The sequence below is a fragment of the Talpa europaea genome (assembly GCF_964194135.1).
Source record: "Talpa europaea genome assembly, chromosome: 1".
Taxonomy (NCBI): Eukaryota; Metazoa; Chordata; class Mammalia; order Eulipotyphla; family Talpidae; genus Talpa; species Talpa europaea.
In genome coordinates, this window is record NC_140073.1 from 120,767,942 (window position 1) to 120,787,898 (window position 19,957).

The 19,957-nt window shown below is 37.9% G+C and overlaps 1 protein-coding gene across 1 annotated transcript in view; it reads left to right on the top strand.

Moving 5' to 3' along the window:
* Positions 1-299: 299 nt before the first annotated feature.
* The window catches only part of FAM171B (family with sequence similarity 171 member B), a gene marked incomplete at both ends in the record, with an annotated part of 53,496 nt that continues 33,838 nt past the window's right edge, over positions 300-19,957 (top strand). The window contains one exon of the mRNA XM_084238257.1: positions 300-519. Within this exon, the coding sequence (XP_084094383.1) occupies positions 300-519 (220 nt within the window). The remainder of the gene's footprint in view (positions 520-19,957) is intronic.

Consider the following 19,957-nt stretch of genomic DNA (forward strand, 5'->3'; position numbering starts at 1 on the left):
AGCCCCGTCCGGCACAGCGCCCAGCACTTAGTGGAGCCTCCCCTCGCAGCAGCTGGCGGTGGTTGATCGTCCCCGGGCCCCGCGCGGGGTTGGTCCCGCCCCGAGCATCACGTGCAGGAGGCTGCTGGCTCCCCCCTCCCCCAGGCCCCCCGCCCCAGCCTCCTCCTCCCGGTGAGGGTGTGCGAGGCGGACCGCGCGAGGGGGAGCGAGCGAGCGGGCGCTGCCGGAGCCCGCAGCCCCGGCGCAGGCTGCCGCCCGGAGCCCCGCAATATGCCGCCGCGGCCCTGTGGCTCTCGGCCATGGCGAGGCTCAGCCGGCGCGTCCCTTGCACCCTGCTCCTCGGCCTGGCCGCGGTGCTGCTGAAGGCACGGCTGGTTCCCGCGGCCGCCAGAGCCGAGCTCAGCCGCTCGGATCTCAGCCTCATCCAGCAGCAGCAGCAGCAGCAGCAACGGCAGCGGGAGGAGGCAGAGGAGGAGAGGCCAGAGGTGCCCGGGGCATCCTCCACCGTCTCGGCTCCAGGTAGGTCCCGCCGCCCGGCCCGGCCTTCCCATTTTCTCTGCCGAGCTCCCCTGGCATCGCTTCCTCCCTTTCCCCCAGCCACATCGCTTCCCGTTGCCTGTTTCTGCCCATGCCCAGCTCCCCACACTGCTTGCCCAGGACTCAGCTTTGGTTTCTGAATTCTGCCCTTTGGGGGGAGAGGTTTCTAGAAAACACAGACAACTGCAGTGGGTGGGGAGGAGTCGGGAGGGAAAGGGGTAAATGCTGCCCTCTCCTTTCCTGCCTCAGTTCTTCCCTTTGCCCGGGGAATGACTGTACACACGCACGCGCGCGCGCGCGCACACACACACACACACACACACACACACACACACACACTTCTCAAATCCCTTCAGCATTCTGTTCTCGATCTTTTCCTCCCCTAGACACCGAAAAATCTTGCAATAAACACCCACACAACCCTTTCACCATCTTGCCTCTCCTGCTCTATTTAAATTTAGACCTGGGGGAAGAAATCTTGATTTATTATTCATTTCTATCTCTTCATATCCTGGAGAGGGTTTAAGGCATTTTATAAGAATGTCTGATAGAATGAAAAAGACAAAATAAACTAGGAGTTTGTAACTGAAGGAAGGAGAGAAAGGAAAGGGTGACAGATAAGATAAAGTCTGTAGTGATGTTAGTTCTGCAAAAGCCTGACCCCAGAGAGGGGAATTTACTTGTTTGTAAGACTTAATGAGGCTCATTCTTGACACTATTTACTGAGGGTGAGGATATAACCTTTAGTATGTGTAGCTGAAACAGTCCTTCAGGTCCTGCCTCATTCCCCCTCCCAATTCAAACACTGCCAGCAAGCAAAAAAGCTGGATTATTCATTTTAATAGCCTCTCCCCACCCCCCACCTCTTCCCTCCCTACGGTAGATACTGACTGCTCTTTGGGGGAAAAAAATCCGTTTTCTGGTTAGTGGGCTGAGGTTTCTGCAAAACCAAAGTGAATTATGTTTTCGATTTAACATCCTGCCTGAAAACATAGACACGGTGTTGAAAATGAGATTTTTAAAGAGTGGAATCAGCAGCTTATTTTGTACTGCTTGCTCATCATCAAAGAGCAATACTCGAGCATGCCAGCTGCGATGCATGACACAGTCAGGATGATTTAATTTATCAGAGTGCTCTGAGCATAGGATGAAATCACCAAAGTGTGCAGGAAAGCATGTGTTTCTGACTCCCTCTTAAACCAATTAACAAGACTCAAGTGTAGCTAAAAGTCCTGAAAGGTTTGCAGTGTGTAGTGTTTTTACACCTACCTTTTTATAACGGTACGTGCTAAAAACATGGAGCAGGTGAGGCTGCTGTTAGACCTGCTCTTTGCTAAACTTAAGGCATTAGAGATAGAGTGAGTAAGAGCCCACCTTCATTATGAGAGGGATTTCATAAATTAACTATGAAACAAATGTAGGAGAGTTTTGGTTTGCAATATATTTTGATTTCTTTCAGGAATATTCGTTAAATGGTCTAGAGGGCTATGATATTATATATAGGTTGTGATGAACAGCTGGAATAATATAATCTTTGTATTCTAGTACACACATCAACATATTTATGAGGGAATGTTTTTGGAAAGGGTGGTTATTTAGGAAACGAGCAGATTTTGTCTTCCTTACCTATTAATCAAGATAAAGGAACTACTGTCCACTAGATCAGCCTAGAGCCTGAAAAAAACATGAGCACTCCTGCTTTTCCCTCAAAAACTCTGGCTCCCTGAGCCAATGGCAAGAAAAGACCAATTTATTATTTTACTTACTGTAATTTTGAGTTGTATAAGGAAACACAACCTCTAAACTAAGTTAAAATAATCCTTTTCGTGCATTGCGATCTCTAGATTGAAGTGGTCTTCCTGCTTCAGTCTTTATTTCTCTACTGTCTGTTCTCCCCACATAGCTACTGATCTTTTTAAAAACATTATATAGGACCATTTCTGCTCACAGTGCTCTTAAGGCTTCTCATCTCCCTCACACTAGAAGGCCAGATCTTAAAAGTGGCCTGCAAAAGCCTAGATCCTTTGTAACTCCTCCCCATCTCATCACTGGCCCTCACCCTTCTGTAGCCGTGCTGACTTTGTTTCTTCAGTTTGCAAGTGGGTCTGGCATGGGGCTTTGCACTTGCCAACTTCTTTACATGAAATTTTGGAACTTAACTATCTTCAGGTTTGCTTCAAATGTCACTGTAACAGAGGCTGTCTTAAATAGCAATCTGCAAGTCCTTTCACACTGATCCTCTCCGCCTTATCCTCAGCCTTTCTTTCTATAGAAGCCTGACTCCCCTTACTAGAATGAATGCTTTCTGTGGTCTGAACTTTGTTTTGTTCCCTGCTATGTTTCTGGTACCCAGAAGAGTACCTGGTATGTACAGGTGCACAGAGAGTTCATGAATGAACAAATGAATGTTGGCATTCATGATCTTTTTTACCTTTTGAGTATTTACTGTTTTAAATCTAATGAAATTCTTCATTGGAATTGAGCAGAGGATATATGTAAAATAAAGTTAGGTTAGTAGAAATATTTGTAAGTAGAAGCTATAAAGTGTATACATTTTGAACCTTTGATTTTTGTTAATTGTTAATTTTGTTAATTGTTAATTTTGTTAATTGTTAATTTCAGTGTTTATGAGACTGTAGTGAGCTAATCAATACCAATACTTGAGTCCACTTACTGGGTTCTGTCAAGATTCTTTACTCCAGTGTGTAATCCTCTTATGACCTAGTAGGTTATTAATTTATCTTTTAATAGCTGTGATTGAATCTAATTTCATTCTTTGCCTCTGTAAAGTATTTTGATTCTTTGGACATGAATGAAACTACAGGACTTTTCTCAGGCAAAATTTAAAAAATTAAGACCTGTTTAGGGACTGGTATACAACTGAGCTTTATTATTAATTAGTTCATAGAGAAAATAACCATTGATCTTGTTTAACATTCTTTGGATTTTATGATTCTGAACATTGGTCTTTTTGTACTGCTGAAAAAAAAAAAGAGGCTAAAGTTAAACAAGGTATTAAAAATTCAGGATGTAAATAAAACAATTTACAGTTCTCATTAATTTATAAAACATCATCTTTAGAGGTCAGAGCTACTAAAGACTAAGGTTGAGATCTGTCATATCAGTTTTCTCCAGTGTATATAGCAGGTCAGATTTCTCTATCTGCACCAATATTTGTTAGAAATAAATATTTTGAGTGGCCAGGGAAGAATTAATTTGGGGTGTTGGTGGTAACTGAGACAATGATATCATATTCACTCTGATGTCCAATTAGATGAATGCATGCTGGGGGTCGGGAGGGGAGCTGAAGAAAATAACAAGCTCTGTTTCAAAATCTCCATGTGAAACGCAGATGCAGGGCTCTCCATGAATTTTTATAAATGTCTTCTGTATATAGAGAAAGATTTTTAAGAGGTATATATCCATGGTATAAAAATTTTTTATTGTACATTTCACTGATATATATTTTTGGACTATACATACATATGTATATATGTGTATATATTTATATTTGGGAAATAATAGATATGTAGATATTAAATAGAATAGTATTTTAAAAAAGCCCTTACTTACCATTACCAACTTTAACAATGACTAAATTCACTTATTCCTATACCTGTTATCTCTATGTGGGATTTTTCTGGAGGGGTTGAAGGAAAAATGTACACATGTACCTTAACTGTTTCAACAAATGGATATACCCAGTAACTTTCAAGCTTATCAAGATATAGAATATTTATGTCACCCTAGTAAGTTCCTTCATAACCCTTCTCCCATGCAATCCCTGCTCTTTACCCAGAGACAGCTACTGTTAAGATTATTTTCATTATAGATTAATTTTGAATTTTCTAGAACTTCATAAAATAGAATCATATATCATGTACTTTTTTGTGTCTGGCTTCTTTGGCTCAGTCAAATTTCCATAGGTTTCATTCATGTTCTGTAGTTTATTATTTTTATTGCTGAACAGTATTCCATTGTATGAATTACTGAAATTTGGTTTATTACTTCTGTTGATGGATATTTGGATTATGTCCAGTTTTAGCTATTGTAAATGAAGCTGCTACTTTCTTATACAAATCTTTGTGTGGACACATCTTCATAGCTCTTCAGTAAGTGCCTAGGAGAGGAGTTGCTGGGCTAATAGGTATGATTTTGAAGATTTTTTTAAAAATACTATACAGCTAGAACCTCAATACAGTTTAATTAAAAATAATAAAATTCAACATAAAATATTACTCTCTACTTTGTATTAATTCAGGTAACGTGATTAAAACAAACCTGATGGAAATTTCCCATCCATAAAACTTTTTAATTTTATTTCTGTTCAATGAATTTGAAAGTCAATAAGATAAGTGTGATTAGATATCAACTGTTTTATCTAAAGCTTTGAGGTCATATGCCCAAATGAAATGATTATGATTTCTTTCCAGGATTTTAATAACCAAGGGGAGCTATTTCTTGGTGTTGATTACAGGTTGAAAACACATGCCATTGTTTTGAATTTGAGTCCAATGTGTTTTAGTGGTGATTTTTTAATATTCTTAATGATTGAATAGAAACTACCAAATATTTTTCTGAAACTAAAGTCTTCCTCCTCAACCTCCCTGGTGGCACAAGGGGTTAAGACGCAACCTATGAAACTATCCGCAGCCACTGCAGCATAAGTTCGATCCCCAGCCAGGGAGCAACCCACATGGCACAGCAGACCTCTTCTGACTTGCCCACTGCTCCCCTCAGCAGTGTATTTCTGTTGACCTGCCTGTTCTGCACCCCACTCCGTCTCTGGTGAATCCTTTCACCTCCCACACCTCTGGCCTGTACTACAGTTCTTGTATGCATAAATAAATAAATCTTTTAAAAAGTCTTCCTCCTAAATATATCAATATTGAACTTGCATCTCCTTCAACTTTGTTTGTCTAGATTAGCTGCAGTATTATTGTCATTCATTCACTTGGTTTAGTTCTACTTAGTTTCATGTATCTTAATTTCCTTTTGTCCAAATTTCCCTAACTATGAAATGGGTACAGTATATTTTGTCTGCTATCGGTAGCAAGTATGCTTTGAAAAATTCTGGAAAATTCTGGAACTATGAAAGCTATGGTTTGTAGTGAAATACCCAAAACTGACAAAAGCAGCTTGTTTGCTTTGAAGATTCTGTTTGGAGAAGTTTCTTTAATTGACCTTTTATGTAAGTATGATCCACACACCTAAGACATAGTGAATCTGTGCCTTTTAAATTCTTTTTCTTTTATGACTGCCGTCAGGACCAGGCAGTATTTTTAAATGCTTGGTATCTGTGAGTGCAAAGCCAGCTCACTTGAACTGAAATGAGTGATTCTGAGTGCCTTTTCATGTAGGATGGAGGGTGTCCAGGAAATGGTAATTGCTTCCCATCAGTACTATCATGTAATGTATTAAGCTTCTCTGAAACTTCGAGTTGATAATGCCTGTTAAGCTCTCTGTGATAAGGTTCTATGTCTTGTACAGAATTCTATATTTAAAATTAATTTCATTTATATGTGAGTGGGATTTCAATTCTATTTAATGTGCTTTTTTCTCAAGTTGGTCTCTATATCATAACAATTTAGGGGATAATTTAACATTTGCCTTAAGCATTTGCCAGCATGATCAGTTATTATACTTCAGATTTTTTCCTATTCAGTAAAGAAATATTATTTATTAGCATATATTTTTACTTTTTTAGCTCTGCAGAAATGTAAAACAGTTACATACCCAAGCCAATAAATAGCAATTCTTATTTATGCACCAAAAAGCTAGCTGGATTTTAAGTGTCCTGATCACCAGGTGCAAGCTTGTGGAAATGTCCAGCCTTAACCCAGGATTCATCCTGTGTAGCCCCTGGCTTATCTGTGGGATAAGTACTCCAGAGATGTTGTAGAATTCTGTATCTTTTGGACTTTCTGAAAAATAAAACCAAAGTCCATTAGTTCATTCCCACTTATTCACTCCTTTGCTTTTTTGTGGTAGAAATATGACACAGAAACAGGATGAATAGATGCATGATTTTATTTTTCTAATGCTTTAACTATAACCAGGAATTGAATAGAAGCTGCAAAGGTTCTGAATTTTATGACTGATTAAATTTTGCCATCAATTCTACCCTTGTGTGCCCTCCTATGTTTTTGGAAAGCATGGAAATTAAGCTGTCAAATATGGATCTGTATGGCCAAGTGGTTGTTTCTTCAAAACACTAAGCATGCTGCTAAGGTTCTTTCATATCTGCATGAGTAGGATTTATTTACAAATGTCTGGGTGGCTAAAACAAGATTACCAAAAGATTGTCCATTTACTGTAAAAGTGAATAGAAGTAGGTTATCTTTTTTGTGTAAGAGGAAACCTATCACCAAGAATATGGGCATAGTAGGATTAATTTATTTTATGAAGTAAAATGAATCATGAATGTTTCAAATGTGAGTCTCATGAAAACATCAGCTATAACTAATTTGTATACCTGAAATTAAGAAAAATCTATGTACTTCTATGAATTTAAATGAACTGGTATAGGTCAAATATTTGCACTTAAAAACAAATACCTTCTTTTCATGGAATAAGTACTCCCTAAAGCATATTATATAATGTATTTGTGCTTTTAGATTCTGGATTTTTAGCAAAAAGACTTGATATTTTTTTGAAATTTCACTGTTTCTTTTTATTACTCTCATTTATAATCTTAAGAAAAATCACATAATGTATAACATGCAAAAATATTTTTCTTAAAAAATATTTTGTGTAGTGTATAAAGCAGCTTATCTGATCCAGTACTATTTATGTAAGCAATGTCTAATATCAATTAAAATATGTAGTAATTTAAAAGCAAGTTTTTACTCCACAGATTGTGATAAAGCTTCTTGGAATGGTAGGTTCTTGGAACTAGAAAGAGATAGAAATGACTTCCAAAGTGCTTTGCTCTTATATGCTTGGAAAGTGTATGACATAACCTGAAATACATCCACATCTTAAAAGAAATCATGTTATTACCTAGTAGTTACAAGGTCTGATAAAACTACTGAGGATAATATGATGATTTCCTTCATAGCAAACATGATTAATATGAATGAGCTTCTTTTGTAATTTAAACTTACCTAATTTATGTTTGTGAATCAAAAGTCAAAAGAATGTGTACTTTAAAAATTGCTTCTGTGCTATAATATTTCATATAGAGAAGAAATCTGTGAATCAGTTGTTTGGGAAATGTAGGCTGTAAAGCTATAGGAGGAAGACTTGGGAGACTCGGGAGAAATGGAGCGAGAATATAACTTGCTGTGATGAGTATAGAGTGTTATTATGGGGGAGGAAAGTACTCACGGTGGTGACTGGTGACGCTTTCCCCCTTATGTGTCAGACACTCACTACCCTGTATACCAAGAAAGGCAGAAATTCTCTGGAGAACATGGGAGGGTGTAGGGGATACATAAGCACCCTGAAATTATACAGTCTGGAATTATCCAGTACCAGAGCATGTGTAAAATTTTCAAAGGACTCCTTGACCCCCAAAAGGTTAAGAAAACCTGCCACATTAATTACGACTTGGACTCAGAAAGAAAAGAACAAAGGTAACATTCAGACTCAAATACCATTTTTGTGTTTTCTTAACAAGTGAGAATTTTGTTATTGTGCACATGTGATGGGTAAAATTAGTAAGCATGACAACAGCATAACTGCCAGAAGGTTTTAACCCTTAAAAGAGCTGATTGCTTAGGATGCAGGTAGCCTGGTTAGTTCTTTTAGCCTTTTGCTTCTGCATTCTGTGTAAAATGGTTACTGATATGCAACAAATATCTTTTGATAAATCACATGACTTTGAATTATTTTGTTATATCTAGCTCTCATGATCTAATAATCTATGGGATACCTTATACTTCAAAATACCCTCTGTTCATAAATCTTTGGCAGTCAACCCAGAAATTCTCTGCATCTTGGCTCTTGGCTATTCCACTGAAAGATGGGTTCACAGAGATTAAGTTAAAATCTTAATAAGGGCTGTGATGACTTTGTGAGTCATCTAATCCCCCAGGCCTGATTATAAACCTCAATCAGTCTTAACAGATGAGGGCCTATCATAGTTGTTTTTAATTCCTAAGGAAGGCATTATAAAAACCTAAGTCTCTCCCCACCTGCTGAAACAAGTATTCATCTTTGTTCTTTAAACTGTTTGGGGGGTCCAAGTAGTAATTTTAGCATATAGCAATGTAAGTCTGTTACTGAACTTGCTATTTTCATCACCGGTGCTATACCAAGCTTTCAGTATTAATCTCCCAACTTGGTGAAACCCATTATTTGCCTTACTCACTTTTTGAATTCACAGCTCATTGGTTTCACAAACTGATTATATTGGAAGTGCTAGATGCTACAACAAGTGAATACCAGAGTGAAGAGTTTCTTTCTTTATCTTGCACGATCATTCACTTGAAAATCCAAATGGAGAAATTTGTATTTTGACACATTCTGATGTTCCAAAGATAAATAATAACATGTGTTGAGACTTGGAAAGCTGCAGCTTCAGAGAACAGCATGGGGCACAGACATGGAGGTAAAAAAGATATGGGCACCCCTGACAAGTTCAAGTCTTATTATGACTGTCTTGCTTCCTCACATAAGCACTGACTCACAGCCTGGAACTCTGTGCAGGGATGGGGAATGCAGCTGATCCCGTATCCAGTAGCTTCTACATGGATAGCTAAGACAAAGGTAGATGAAAAGATGATGGTCCAATCTACTCCTTTCCTTTCCTATCAATACTCCTCATTAACAAAACAGTATCAAGTCTATAACTCTTGAATAATTTACTATGTAAAGACTGTATCTGAAACTTAAGTAACAATGTTAAATCCAAAACATGTTTGATATTCTAATATATAGCCAGTAAATTTAAGTATATTCTCTCTCTCCCCTGTCACAGGGTGATCTCATCTACTGCACATGCTTTAAATACCATCTATATGCTAAGACATCCCAGAGACACCAATTATTTTGACATCTTTATGTGGATATATCACAAGCATCTCAGTTTAACATGTCTAAAAGCAGACTCTAGATTTCCTGTTGTACCTTCTAGAATAAAAAAAAAAACAAATCTTATCTTTTAACTGTGGTCCAGTGCTGTCAGTGCTGTGTATTGCATGCCCAGAATTCAACTTCTTATAACTGGAAGTTTTTACCTTTTGACTATTCTCTCATCACTCATCCCTACTGTTACTAAGAACCAATAAAGAGCTCTCCTGACCAACAAAGGAGAAAAAGGATGCTGTCCTTGCTACTTCCTCTACATTGATTTAATCCCCAACCCCTATCAAGACTGTCTCCTAAGTATTCCCCATTTGTTAACTTTTTTCCATCTTCACTGCCCATACTCTAGCTCAGGTTACCTTTGCTTTAGTTCAGGTCAGCATCTTAACTGGCCTCCTGATGTCCATTCTTGACGTTGAAAAGTTCAAAATGTCCATTCTTGATGTTCATACTCCAAGGATCAACCATGGGGGGCAACTCCTCCCTCCCTGCCCCATAGTGATTATTTTATTTTTAGGTACAAATCTTCCCATGATATTGAGAACCAAGTCAAAGTCCTGCCATGACTGATAAGGCTTTGCATGATTTCCCCCTTGAGTCTCAGATCTAATTTCTCTTCCACTTCATGACCACACTCCAGTTTTCTGTACCTTGAGTGTGACAGGTTTTATACCTCTGGGCCTTGCACAGCTTGTGTCTCCGCTTGCCACACTTCCTTGATCCAACACACACACACATACCAGTTACCTTCCTTACTGTATTCAGATATTAGCTTAAATTCCACTTATTTTTGACTTTCCATTCTGAGCTGGGTTGCCCTGTGTTGTGCTCTCACGGGCATCTCCACCTTGCTCAGGTGTGAGACCCCGGCGTCTGGGCACCCCTTCCACATTTGTTTTCTCATCTAGTTTGGATGGTAGATGATGCCTGATCCAATAACTGTTTCGGTTGGGACTGCATTTCTATATAAACATTTGTTGAATGAAAAAATTAATAAAAATGTGCCCATATAGATACATGAAATTGAGTATCTTTTTTCATCCCTGTGCTTGAGATGTACACCTGAAAAGGGTACTATCTAGAAGAAAGACTGAAGGTCTTTTGGAGTGAAATGGCCAAAGCATACAGGTTTTAGATCAAGAGCAACACTGGCTTTAAAAAGTAGCAAGAAGGGAAAATAGGTATTTATTTGAATTCAGAATAACATGTGGGTATGTTTATGGGACTGGAGATAATGTACAAGATTTGGTTAGTTCCTGATTTCATTCCTTTTTTCTTTTCTTTTTCTAAACAAAACTCACTGAGCATCTACTTCTCAGGGATTTCATCATCACTGATTGCAGAGAACACCCAGTGGGGCCATAAAGAACAGAAATGATAAGTGTGATAAGCTTCTCTAATTTAGAGGGGCTTATGGGATACTGTGGAGACAGGTTTGGGGTAAGTAATTTAGCCTGTTTACCAGAGGCAAGCACACTAAAATGAGTTTCATAGTGATGTAGAAAAGTGGAAGGAAATAATTTATTTTCTCATTAGATTTATTTCTCTATTTCTGTGATTGTAGTTCCTCCCCCTTTATCTTTAGTATTCCCAGAATTCATCTTATTTCCTACTTTTGTGGTTCATCTTTCCAAAAGAAAAAGATAATGTGGTTTCTTCCACAGTGCCCACATTCCTTGAATAGACCACACTGATGATGCACCGTCTTTATTAAATAAAGGAATTGAAATCAGTGTTTAAACATAAGCCTCATTTCTGTCCCTTTGGATTCACTGAGCTAATAGTTGGCACTTTTGGCCTGCTCATTGATTTGTAACAGAAATGCTTTCCCTGCCATTCAAACAGGGGTGCTACCACCTTGACCAGCCATGCTGCTCGTTGACACGTCAGTCCTTGACGTGAGTGCTCGAGCCGGCTGTGCCTGGATGGCCCCTGGAGCGTGTGTCTCCCATCTGGCAGTCTGCTGGGTATTTCCCCATTTATCGTGAAAACAACTCATCTTCCTTCTTTCTCTTTCAGAAATCCCACATTTCATTTCCACACACCACCACAAGACTGAATTGTTTCAAATGGAATTTTTAATGATTGTGGTTGCAACATCTTAACTGAGACTTTTAAAAAATGTTTGCACATAGCCATTGCCTGGATTTCTGCTAAATCTGAAAAGTTTATGAAAGCTACTAGGAATTGTATGTATTTATGAAATTTTTCTCCATTAAGGTTAATCTAGAGTTGTATTCACAGCAGGATCCCCTTTAGTTGAAAGTTATGGGCAAAACATGAGAAAGGGTATCACATTTACTTTAATCTATAGACACGGATGTATTTTTGTGCATTCAAATGAAGTGCTCTTACCATTTAAAAAGCACCCTGTCAGTGTAGCTTTTGAATTTTTTTTAATCCCAGAATTTCTGTAAATCTTCCAAGCGAGGGTAACTGAGACACAGGAACAGGTGGCTTAACAGGGCAGCATATGGCTGGCTGCGGCTGTTCTCCCTCGGGCTCCATCCCCAGTGTGTCTGCCCCTCTGTTCTCAGGGTGCTTGTGTGCTACGTTGTCTGTTTGGACTTCCAGAGAGCAAGGAGATTATACCACATACACCATTCAGAATGTGATTTGTATTTACAGGGAAGAGCGAATATGCAAATCTATTTATTGAAAGACTCTGTCTTATCCCATCAGATCCACTCCCCTTTAGACCTCATCTGTTTTAATCCTTTCATTATCTGTCTGGGAGAACCTGCAATCATGAGTCGGTTTTCTTGCTCTCCCACAGTCACCTGTCACTGCCTGGGTTCTTATCCATATCCCACACAGTGCCTTTAGTGTCCATTCCTTTTGTTTTATTGCCACCCACACTTTTTCCTGTCCTCCAACCCCATCTGTTTGGACTGTACAGAAATCTCCCATTAGATTTCCTTGTTGTTTTCCTCTGCCTAATTTCAACCATGCCGTAATACTTGATGTATCTTCCTGAAATACTGCTTTTGATTATTAAAATTTGAGATTTTCTTTTGGGACCTCTATGTTCCTTCAGCCTTTATAATAAATACTTTGAAATATACTAAAACATTGACACTGCAGTGACTATCCATATAAGCCACCAACATGCAGCAATTTTTAAAATTGTCATATTTGCTTTATTTCCACTATTTACACACACAGTATTTCAGAAGCAATTGAAACTTAGTTGTATGCCTCCTGACTTTTCATCCCTAAAAGCAACTCTTAGGGGCCTCCCTAGTGGCTCAAGGAGTTAAGCACAGCACTATGAAGCTATCTGCAGCCTCTGCAGCATGAATTTGATCCCCAGGCAGCCAGGGAGCTACCCACATGGTGCAGCAGACCTCTCTTGTCTCTCCTGCTGCTCCCCTCACAGTGTATTTTAGTCATTCTGCCTGTTCTGTTCCCTACTCTGTCTCTGGTGGATACTTTCACCCCCTGTACCTCTGGCCTGTATCCCAGTTCTTGTATGCATAAATAAATAAATCTTTTAAAAAATTTATGTTACACATTCACCAGGTTGTGATAATACTAAGTTTTATCTAGAGGTAATATTTCAGCTACTCTATTCTCCAAAGTGGGAGATTCTGCCAATCTTTCAATATTTTTTTCTTTATTTCCTACCAACCTTGGATCATTTCCCATTGGTCAACTCTTCACATCTACCTTCTAGGGTGGATGTATTTTGAATTTTCTCTCTGATACCATTTTTCCCCTTTTGCTTATGTGGCTTTCATCCATCCATTTTTGATGGTGGAAATGGTAAGATGTAAAACCTGAAGAGCTGTCATTAATCTTTCTCCCCAACATTGCAGAAAGCCAGCCAGCCTTTGGACAGAAGGATGAAACCAATATACAGATACAGTTTCTGGTTCCAGTCAGTCCGAGGATCCCACTAGATAATTAACATCCCTGTCGTTTGCTTGTATGACTTCTACTTGTTTTCCATGAGTTGACAAATTCCTATGTTTTTTTCCTCAGCAAATTCTGGTTGGATTCCCTTCAACCAAAAAGTCTAATGTTATTTCCTACACTAAGTCCTAGTTCCAAGCAAATTTTCTCTCCCCATCAGCACTGTCCTACCTCTACTGTATCTCTTAATTCCAGCAGAAACCAACTTAGCTCACTTCTCCATGAAGTTTTTGCAGTCCTCATTTTTCTCTTACTAGTTCCCTTAAAAGGTGATTAAGTACTTGAAAACATGGTATTTAAAATCAGTCTCTACTTGTTTCTGGAGTTCCTTTAGAGCATAAATATATTTACTCTCTCATTTTACATCCCAGAATGCCTAATATTCAGTAAGTGCTCAATAAAAGTGTGTTGATTCATCACAGGCTATGATATTACATATGAAGAGAACTATCTAAGGAACTAAGTATCTTTTATTTACTCCTTATGCCTATCACAGACTGGACACACAGTAGATATTCCAAAATTCATGTTTATTAAAAAGCATTCTTATTTGAGTTCAGGGCAAATGCTGATGGTATTAAATGAATTGGGAGATAATGAACTGAATAATATTATATGATGCCTTCACATTGAGAGCTGTAAGGTAGTCAAAATACACAGAAGTACAGTTTTTAACTTTGAGCTACTTTTTAGAGTAATTTTCATTCCCCTTCCTATATTTTTGTTTCCATTTTGACTTTTACTTTTTTTTTTTTAAATCTCTTATTAACACTTAGTTTTTGTCACTTTTTGGTCCTTGACGGTAACCTCGTGCCTCTCACTCCCCCTTCCCTTCTTTTCTCACTTTCATTTTTCCCCTTTCCAGTGCTAATTTAGATGTCCTTAGGATTCTATTGAGATAGGCCTCTTTTTTACCTCCTCAATATACTGCCCAATGATCTTTGACTTATAAAAACAAATTTCTAGGTGCCTTCCTGGTGGTGCAGGGGTTTAAAAGACGGTGCTATCAAGCTATCCCCAGCCACTAAGGTCTGAGTTCCATCCCTGGCCAGAGAGGTGACCCACACATGGCCAGCAGACTTCTGTCTTGCCCACTGTTCCTCTCAGCCGTGTATTTCAGTAGATCTGCCTGTTCTGCTCTCCACTCTGTCTTTGGTGAATCCTCGCACCCCCACACCTCTGGCCTACACCCCAGTTCTTGTACACATAAATAAATGAATCTATAAAATAAAAAAGACCCCCCAAAACAAATTTCTAATCTACATTGCAAAGAAGTACATTTAATTGATCAGTCTTCAGTAATTATCAAATAGAAGTTTTGTTTGCCATAAAGTAATAGAGAGCAGTCATTAAAAACTGGTGACCTGCTGAATGTTAGCTCATCATTGTCATGTTGAAAAGGAAAGGCTTTGGTGAATTTGTGACATGGAAGAAGTGGAGTGTGGCTGCCCTGGAGGGAGTGAGAGGCGAGGGCTGGTGGATGGGGTTATTAAAGGCCAGGATGGAGTTGTATAGGGTGGCAGGGCTCAGGTATGGCTGGTTATGGGAGAGAATCATTTTTGTGTGCTTACACAACTGTGGTTACTAACTTTACCAGAAAAGGAATTGTTCTAGGATCCTGTGGTTTGGTGGCTAGAACATGGACCATGGAGTTTGGCTAACTGGAGTTCAAAACCTGTTTTGCCTTTTTTGGGGGTGTACTCTTGGGCAAACTTAGAGGTACTGAGACTTACCTGGCCAAAGTGTTGTTAAGGATTAGAACTGATATATGGGTAAGTCCTAGAACTTAACAGCTACTTCTCAGTTATTGTTTTTATTAGAAGTAATGTTTAGTCAATGAAATATTTCAAAAGTATGAGTATTCTGTCTTGATTTATATTCTATGATACCATGTTAATAAGGGCTGAATAGGTAGAAAAGGTAACATGTCAGTTTTACATATCAGCTTTCTAGTAAATGAAGCCGGGTTTGTTTTCCTTGTATTCCCTGTAAGTTGACTAAAAGTGTATACCTGTTTTGTTGTAAGAAGTATTAAACCATATTGTGGAATTAAATTACTGTTTTTCTTTTAAAACCACTTAGAAACAGGGCCTCCCCGGTGGCGCAGCGGTTGCGCGCTGGGTTGCGAAGCTGCCCGCAGCCTTTGTAGCGTGGGTTCAATCCCCAGCTGCTCCCCGGCCACCAGAGGAGGGTCCCGCATGGCCCGCAGACCTCTCCTGCCACCCGCTGCTCCCCTCAGCAGTGTACTTCGGTCCTTCTACCTGCTCTGCTCCCCGCTCTGGCTCTGGTGAATTCTCTCACCCTCCCGCGCTTCTGACTGTACCCAGTGCTTGTATAAATAAATAAATAAATCTTTAAAAAAAAAAAAAGATCTATTAAAAAAAAAACCACTTAGAAACAACATTGTCTTTGGAATATTACCTAAAATAAGCAGACTAGCAAGAAAAATACACTTGAAAATCCAAAATCAGAATGAGTTATTAATCTGAGCTTCAAGATTTCTCATATTTATTCTTTGTGTTTTGCTGAGAAGACAGATTGGCTGCTAAAGGCTGAATTCATACAGTAGTTTAATCATTTTTTTCTGTCTAGAAAATTTTAACATGAACTATGATATTCACAGAATACAAATATGCCAAATAATACTGGCTGTGATCCTTTTGGAAAACTTCGTATCGCAAGAATAAGGTTTCTTTATACCAAAAAAAAATAATAAAAAAAAGAAAGGAAAAACAACCAATAAGGCCGTTTTGCAGCTCTCCTCTGCTAGTTTTGGCATTGTGCTGAGGAATACAATTTGTCCATTAAAATGGTGTCTCTTGAAACATTGTCTTTAGCAAAGAATCTTGTTACAATGCAGATGAAGTACTGCTTATTTTTGAACACATCTCAGAGGAGTAGTAAATTGTTTCTTTCTAGCACTGTGGTTACTACTCTCCAGCAGAGAAGGGCATTCACAATCTAATGGAGGCAGCTAATTGATTATCATATTGATTAATTCTACAAGATAACTGTTCTGTGAATCCAAGGCCCATTGAGTTCTCACATTGGCATGGCATTTGTATCCAGCCAGTTTAAAATTTTCTCATGTTGACAATATTCACAAGCGAAAAACATTTTACAAAGTTTTCATTAAAAGATGTGATGAAAGAATGGAAGAGAATGAATACTACACATTAAAAGTTCAAAAATTATTTGCCATTCATTCTTATTTTGTATGTAGGAGGCAGAACTGTGAAAGCCAAATAGAATTCATCAGTAGTTTAATAAAATTTCCTAGTCATGATATGGGTTGTGCCCAAATGAAAGTAATAAAACAGACAAAGGTTCAGAAAGTTGGTAGGACAAAAATAAATCAGAGCAGGTAGCTTAGGGATTAGTTTTAGTCCTAAAATAAAGGATTCAGGCATGTCAAACGGATCATTTCTGCTCTGTACTTCTACAGCTAACAAATAACAGGCGGGTAGTATCAACCTGGGGCTTATGTTACAAGTCACAGTAATGACTTCCTGATGCTGGATTGATGGATAAATGTTTTCTCTTGATTGATTAGATGGAGTTGATTGCAGGTTATTTCAAAGACTGCGAAGGCAGCTGTGCAAGTTAATGGTCAGCTAGCTATGAGATCTGACTTCTTACTCAGTTCTTAACATATGAAAGCTATGCTGTTCTTCAGGCTTTGTCAGAAGAGAAAGCGCTTGATTTATCTTTTAAAAAGGTTTTTAAAGTGTTTTTTGTAAAAATTTAGAAAAATATACTTCAGAGATGGTAATTTCTTTTATCTGTAAAATCCAATAATTAAAAATTATATAGAATATACTGAAATTCTAACACGGAAAATTATTCAAGCATCCAAATACATGGGCATGTAGTATAACACTCAAATACAATATGACAAGCGCAGGCGAACATTTACTATGAAGAGTCTGACTTTTTGAAGGGACTTTGGGGCGTATATTTTCTGATCTCAAGATACTCAAAGCTTATAAGGTGGTGAGAGCATGAAGAAAGATACCGTAATATGCTCCATTAATTTAGAGGTGCTGGGGAACACGAGGGATGGGAAGACAAACTTTCAGTTATTAAGTAGGGATTGATTTCCCAGCTGTTTATGGATTAATCACCTGCTTTTAGATCCTCAGTTTTAGAGGCTACATAAAAGGGAATGACTGGAAAGGTAGGAGAAGAATGTATTATTGTTGATTGTCTCTAAATGGAAGGGTCTGGAGAACATAAAGTAGGAAACAGACATGAAGATTTTGGTTTGTATTTTTATATTTACGGACATACTGATCATAGGAATATATTCACCCACTTCTGTTTATTCAAGTATCCTAATTGTGAAAGACTGCAAACTGATGGAAATAGTCTATATGTGATGAACACCTATATACTTGTCACTAAAATTAATCAAATATTAATGTTTTGCTCTTTGGCATATATTTTTCTCTCCCTCTATTTTTATAAAAATGAAAGCTAAAATCAAGACCATTCCATCCCCTTTCCCTCACCACACACAATTAATCCCTATCTTGAAATTGGTGTCTATCTTCCTGTTTTAAAAATTGTATGTACATACATATTATATATATCCTTTTATGGTTTGATTTTCAATATCATGTTTGGGGGATTTTCCTTATAGATACATTTACATCACATTAATTTCTGCATAATCTAGTGTATAAATAAATGAGGTGCCCCATTGGGCAATTAGGTTTTATCTAGTGTTATGCTGTGTGGTGATGGTGTATGGTGTGTATAGTGGGTGTATATAGTTTATTCAAGCTTCATGAAGAAAAATGGAATTGCTGAGTTATGTTATATACATTTTCAATGTTTTTAGGTCTGTCCAAATTGCTTTTAAAAGTGGTTGTACAGTTTGCATTTTCCTAGTTACAGATACGTGTCCAATATTTTTTCATTTTCCTCTTGCACTTTTCAGTGAGTTGCCATTTTGTATGCATTGCCTGGTGTTTATTTGCCCTTATTTTGTAGTTGTTTGCATCTTATGAAAGGTTGTCTTTGTAGTTTGGAAGATTCCTTTTTCTAGCTCTTGATTTGTCTTTTAATAAGGGTTTTAAAGTGTCTTTTGTGGAAATTTTGTGTTTTAATGTATCAACATTTATTAATCATTACATTTGTATCTCTGCTTTAAGAATTCTTTCCTTAATTTCATAAGATAATTTAAAAATCTGTATTGAATTTGGAGTTTTTCTCTTCATGTGTGTTTAATCTTTCTGAAATTTATTTTTGTGTTAGGTGTGAGGTAGAGGTATATTGTGAAATAATGTGTATCTTTCAAAAATCCTTCAAAACCTACATATATTAGATTTTTTTCAAGAAATATTGGAAACTGTTCAAAACACCTATGCTTTTCATTTGGTATTTAAAGTTATTTGTATTGGCAAATCATCAATTTAAATATGCATTTTATCCTCTTAAATTACTTTACAAACTAAAAATGCTTCCAAAGCATTCAAAATTAGAATGTTCCATAAGGAAAAATGTCATTCATACTTACTATTGGTGTGGAGGATGCAGTACTAGGCTTAGAAGAATGAAGCAAAATTATTTACAAATGTGGGAAATACTGTGCTCAGTATTTGCTAATGCCTAAACAACTGAGACTGCCACTTGAGTACCTGAAACAAAGAAAATGCTGAATTTATTGCTTACTTAATGATAAGGAGAGCTATGATGGTCAGGAATGTATTTTTTGCTTAGTAGAACTAGAAACTGACCCTACATAGGTTTTGGGGAGGAAGCTTTGAGTTTAGGGATTGAGGACTTTCAGAGATGGTGGTGGGACGACATTAGCAAGAGAAAATGGTTTCTCAGGTGAGGCTGTTTGCTGTTTGAGTTGACTGAGAGGTGGTGCTGCTTAAGTGAGTTTATTGCTGATTGGTTGATGCTCGGGAGTATCGGTCACTGATTGGTTGACTTAGAGTTGCGTTCCCTGAGAAAAGTTATCAATGATTGATTAGTTAAACGAGTTCAGACCAGATTTGTGGTTCCCGGGCTAACGTGATTAAGCTGGCTTAAAACCTGTTCTTGTGGCTACTTGTTACCATGGTTACAGACCAGCCTCTCTCAGGAAGGGGCGACTTTTTATACTTGCTGTATAATTTATTTTCAGAGTTGACTGCTTAAGAAATTTTGTCATTATATAATTTATGCAGAGACGCTTGTAGTCAGATTTGGGGGTAGAAAGAAAGCAATGTCAGTTCTGTAATAAATTTGCCTTTACCTCTACAGCTTCTGGCATTGCTTGAGATAGGGAAAATAATTAAATACAAGTCCATCGAATATTCTTAAATATACCTTAATGACTAATGTTATATCATGATACTCAGTTTTTCTACTTGAGAGACAATGTTTTTAATAATGTTTTAAAGAACACCATACTGTCTCCACCACTTTCTACAGTGAGATCTTGAAGTTCTTTTTTGAATCCAATTTACTCATTTTTAAATTG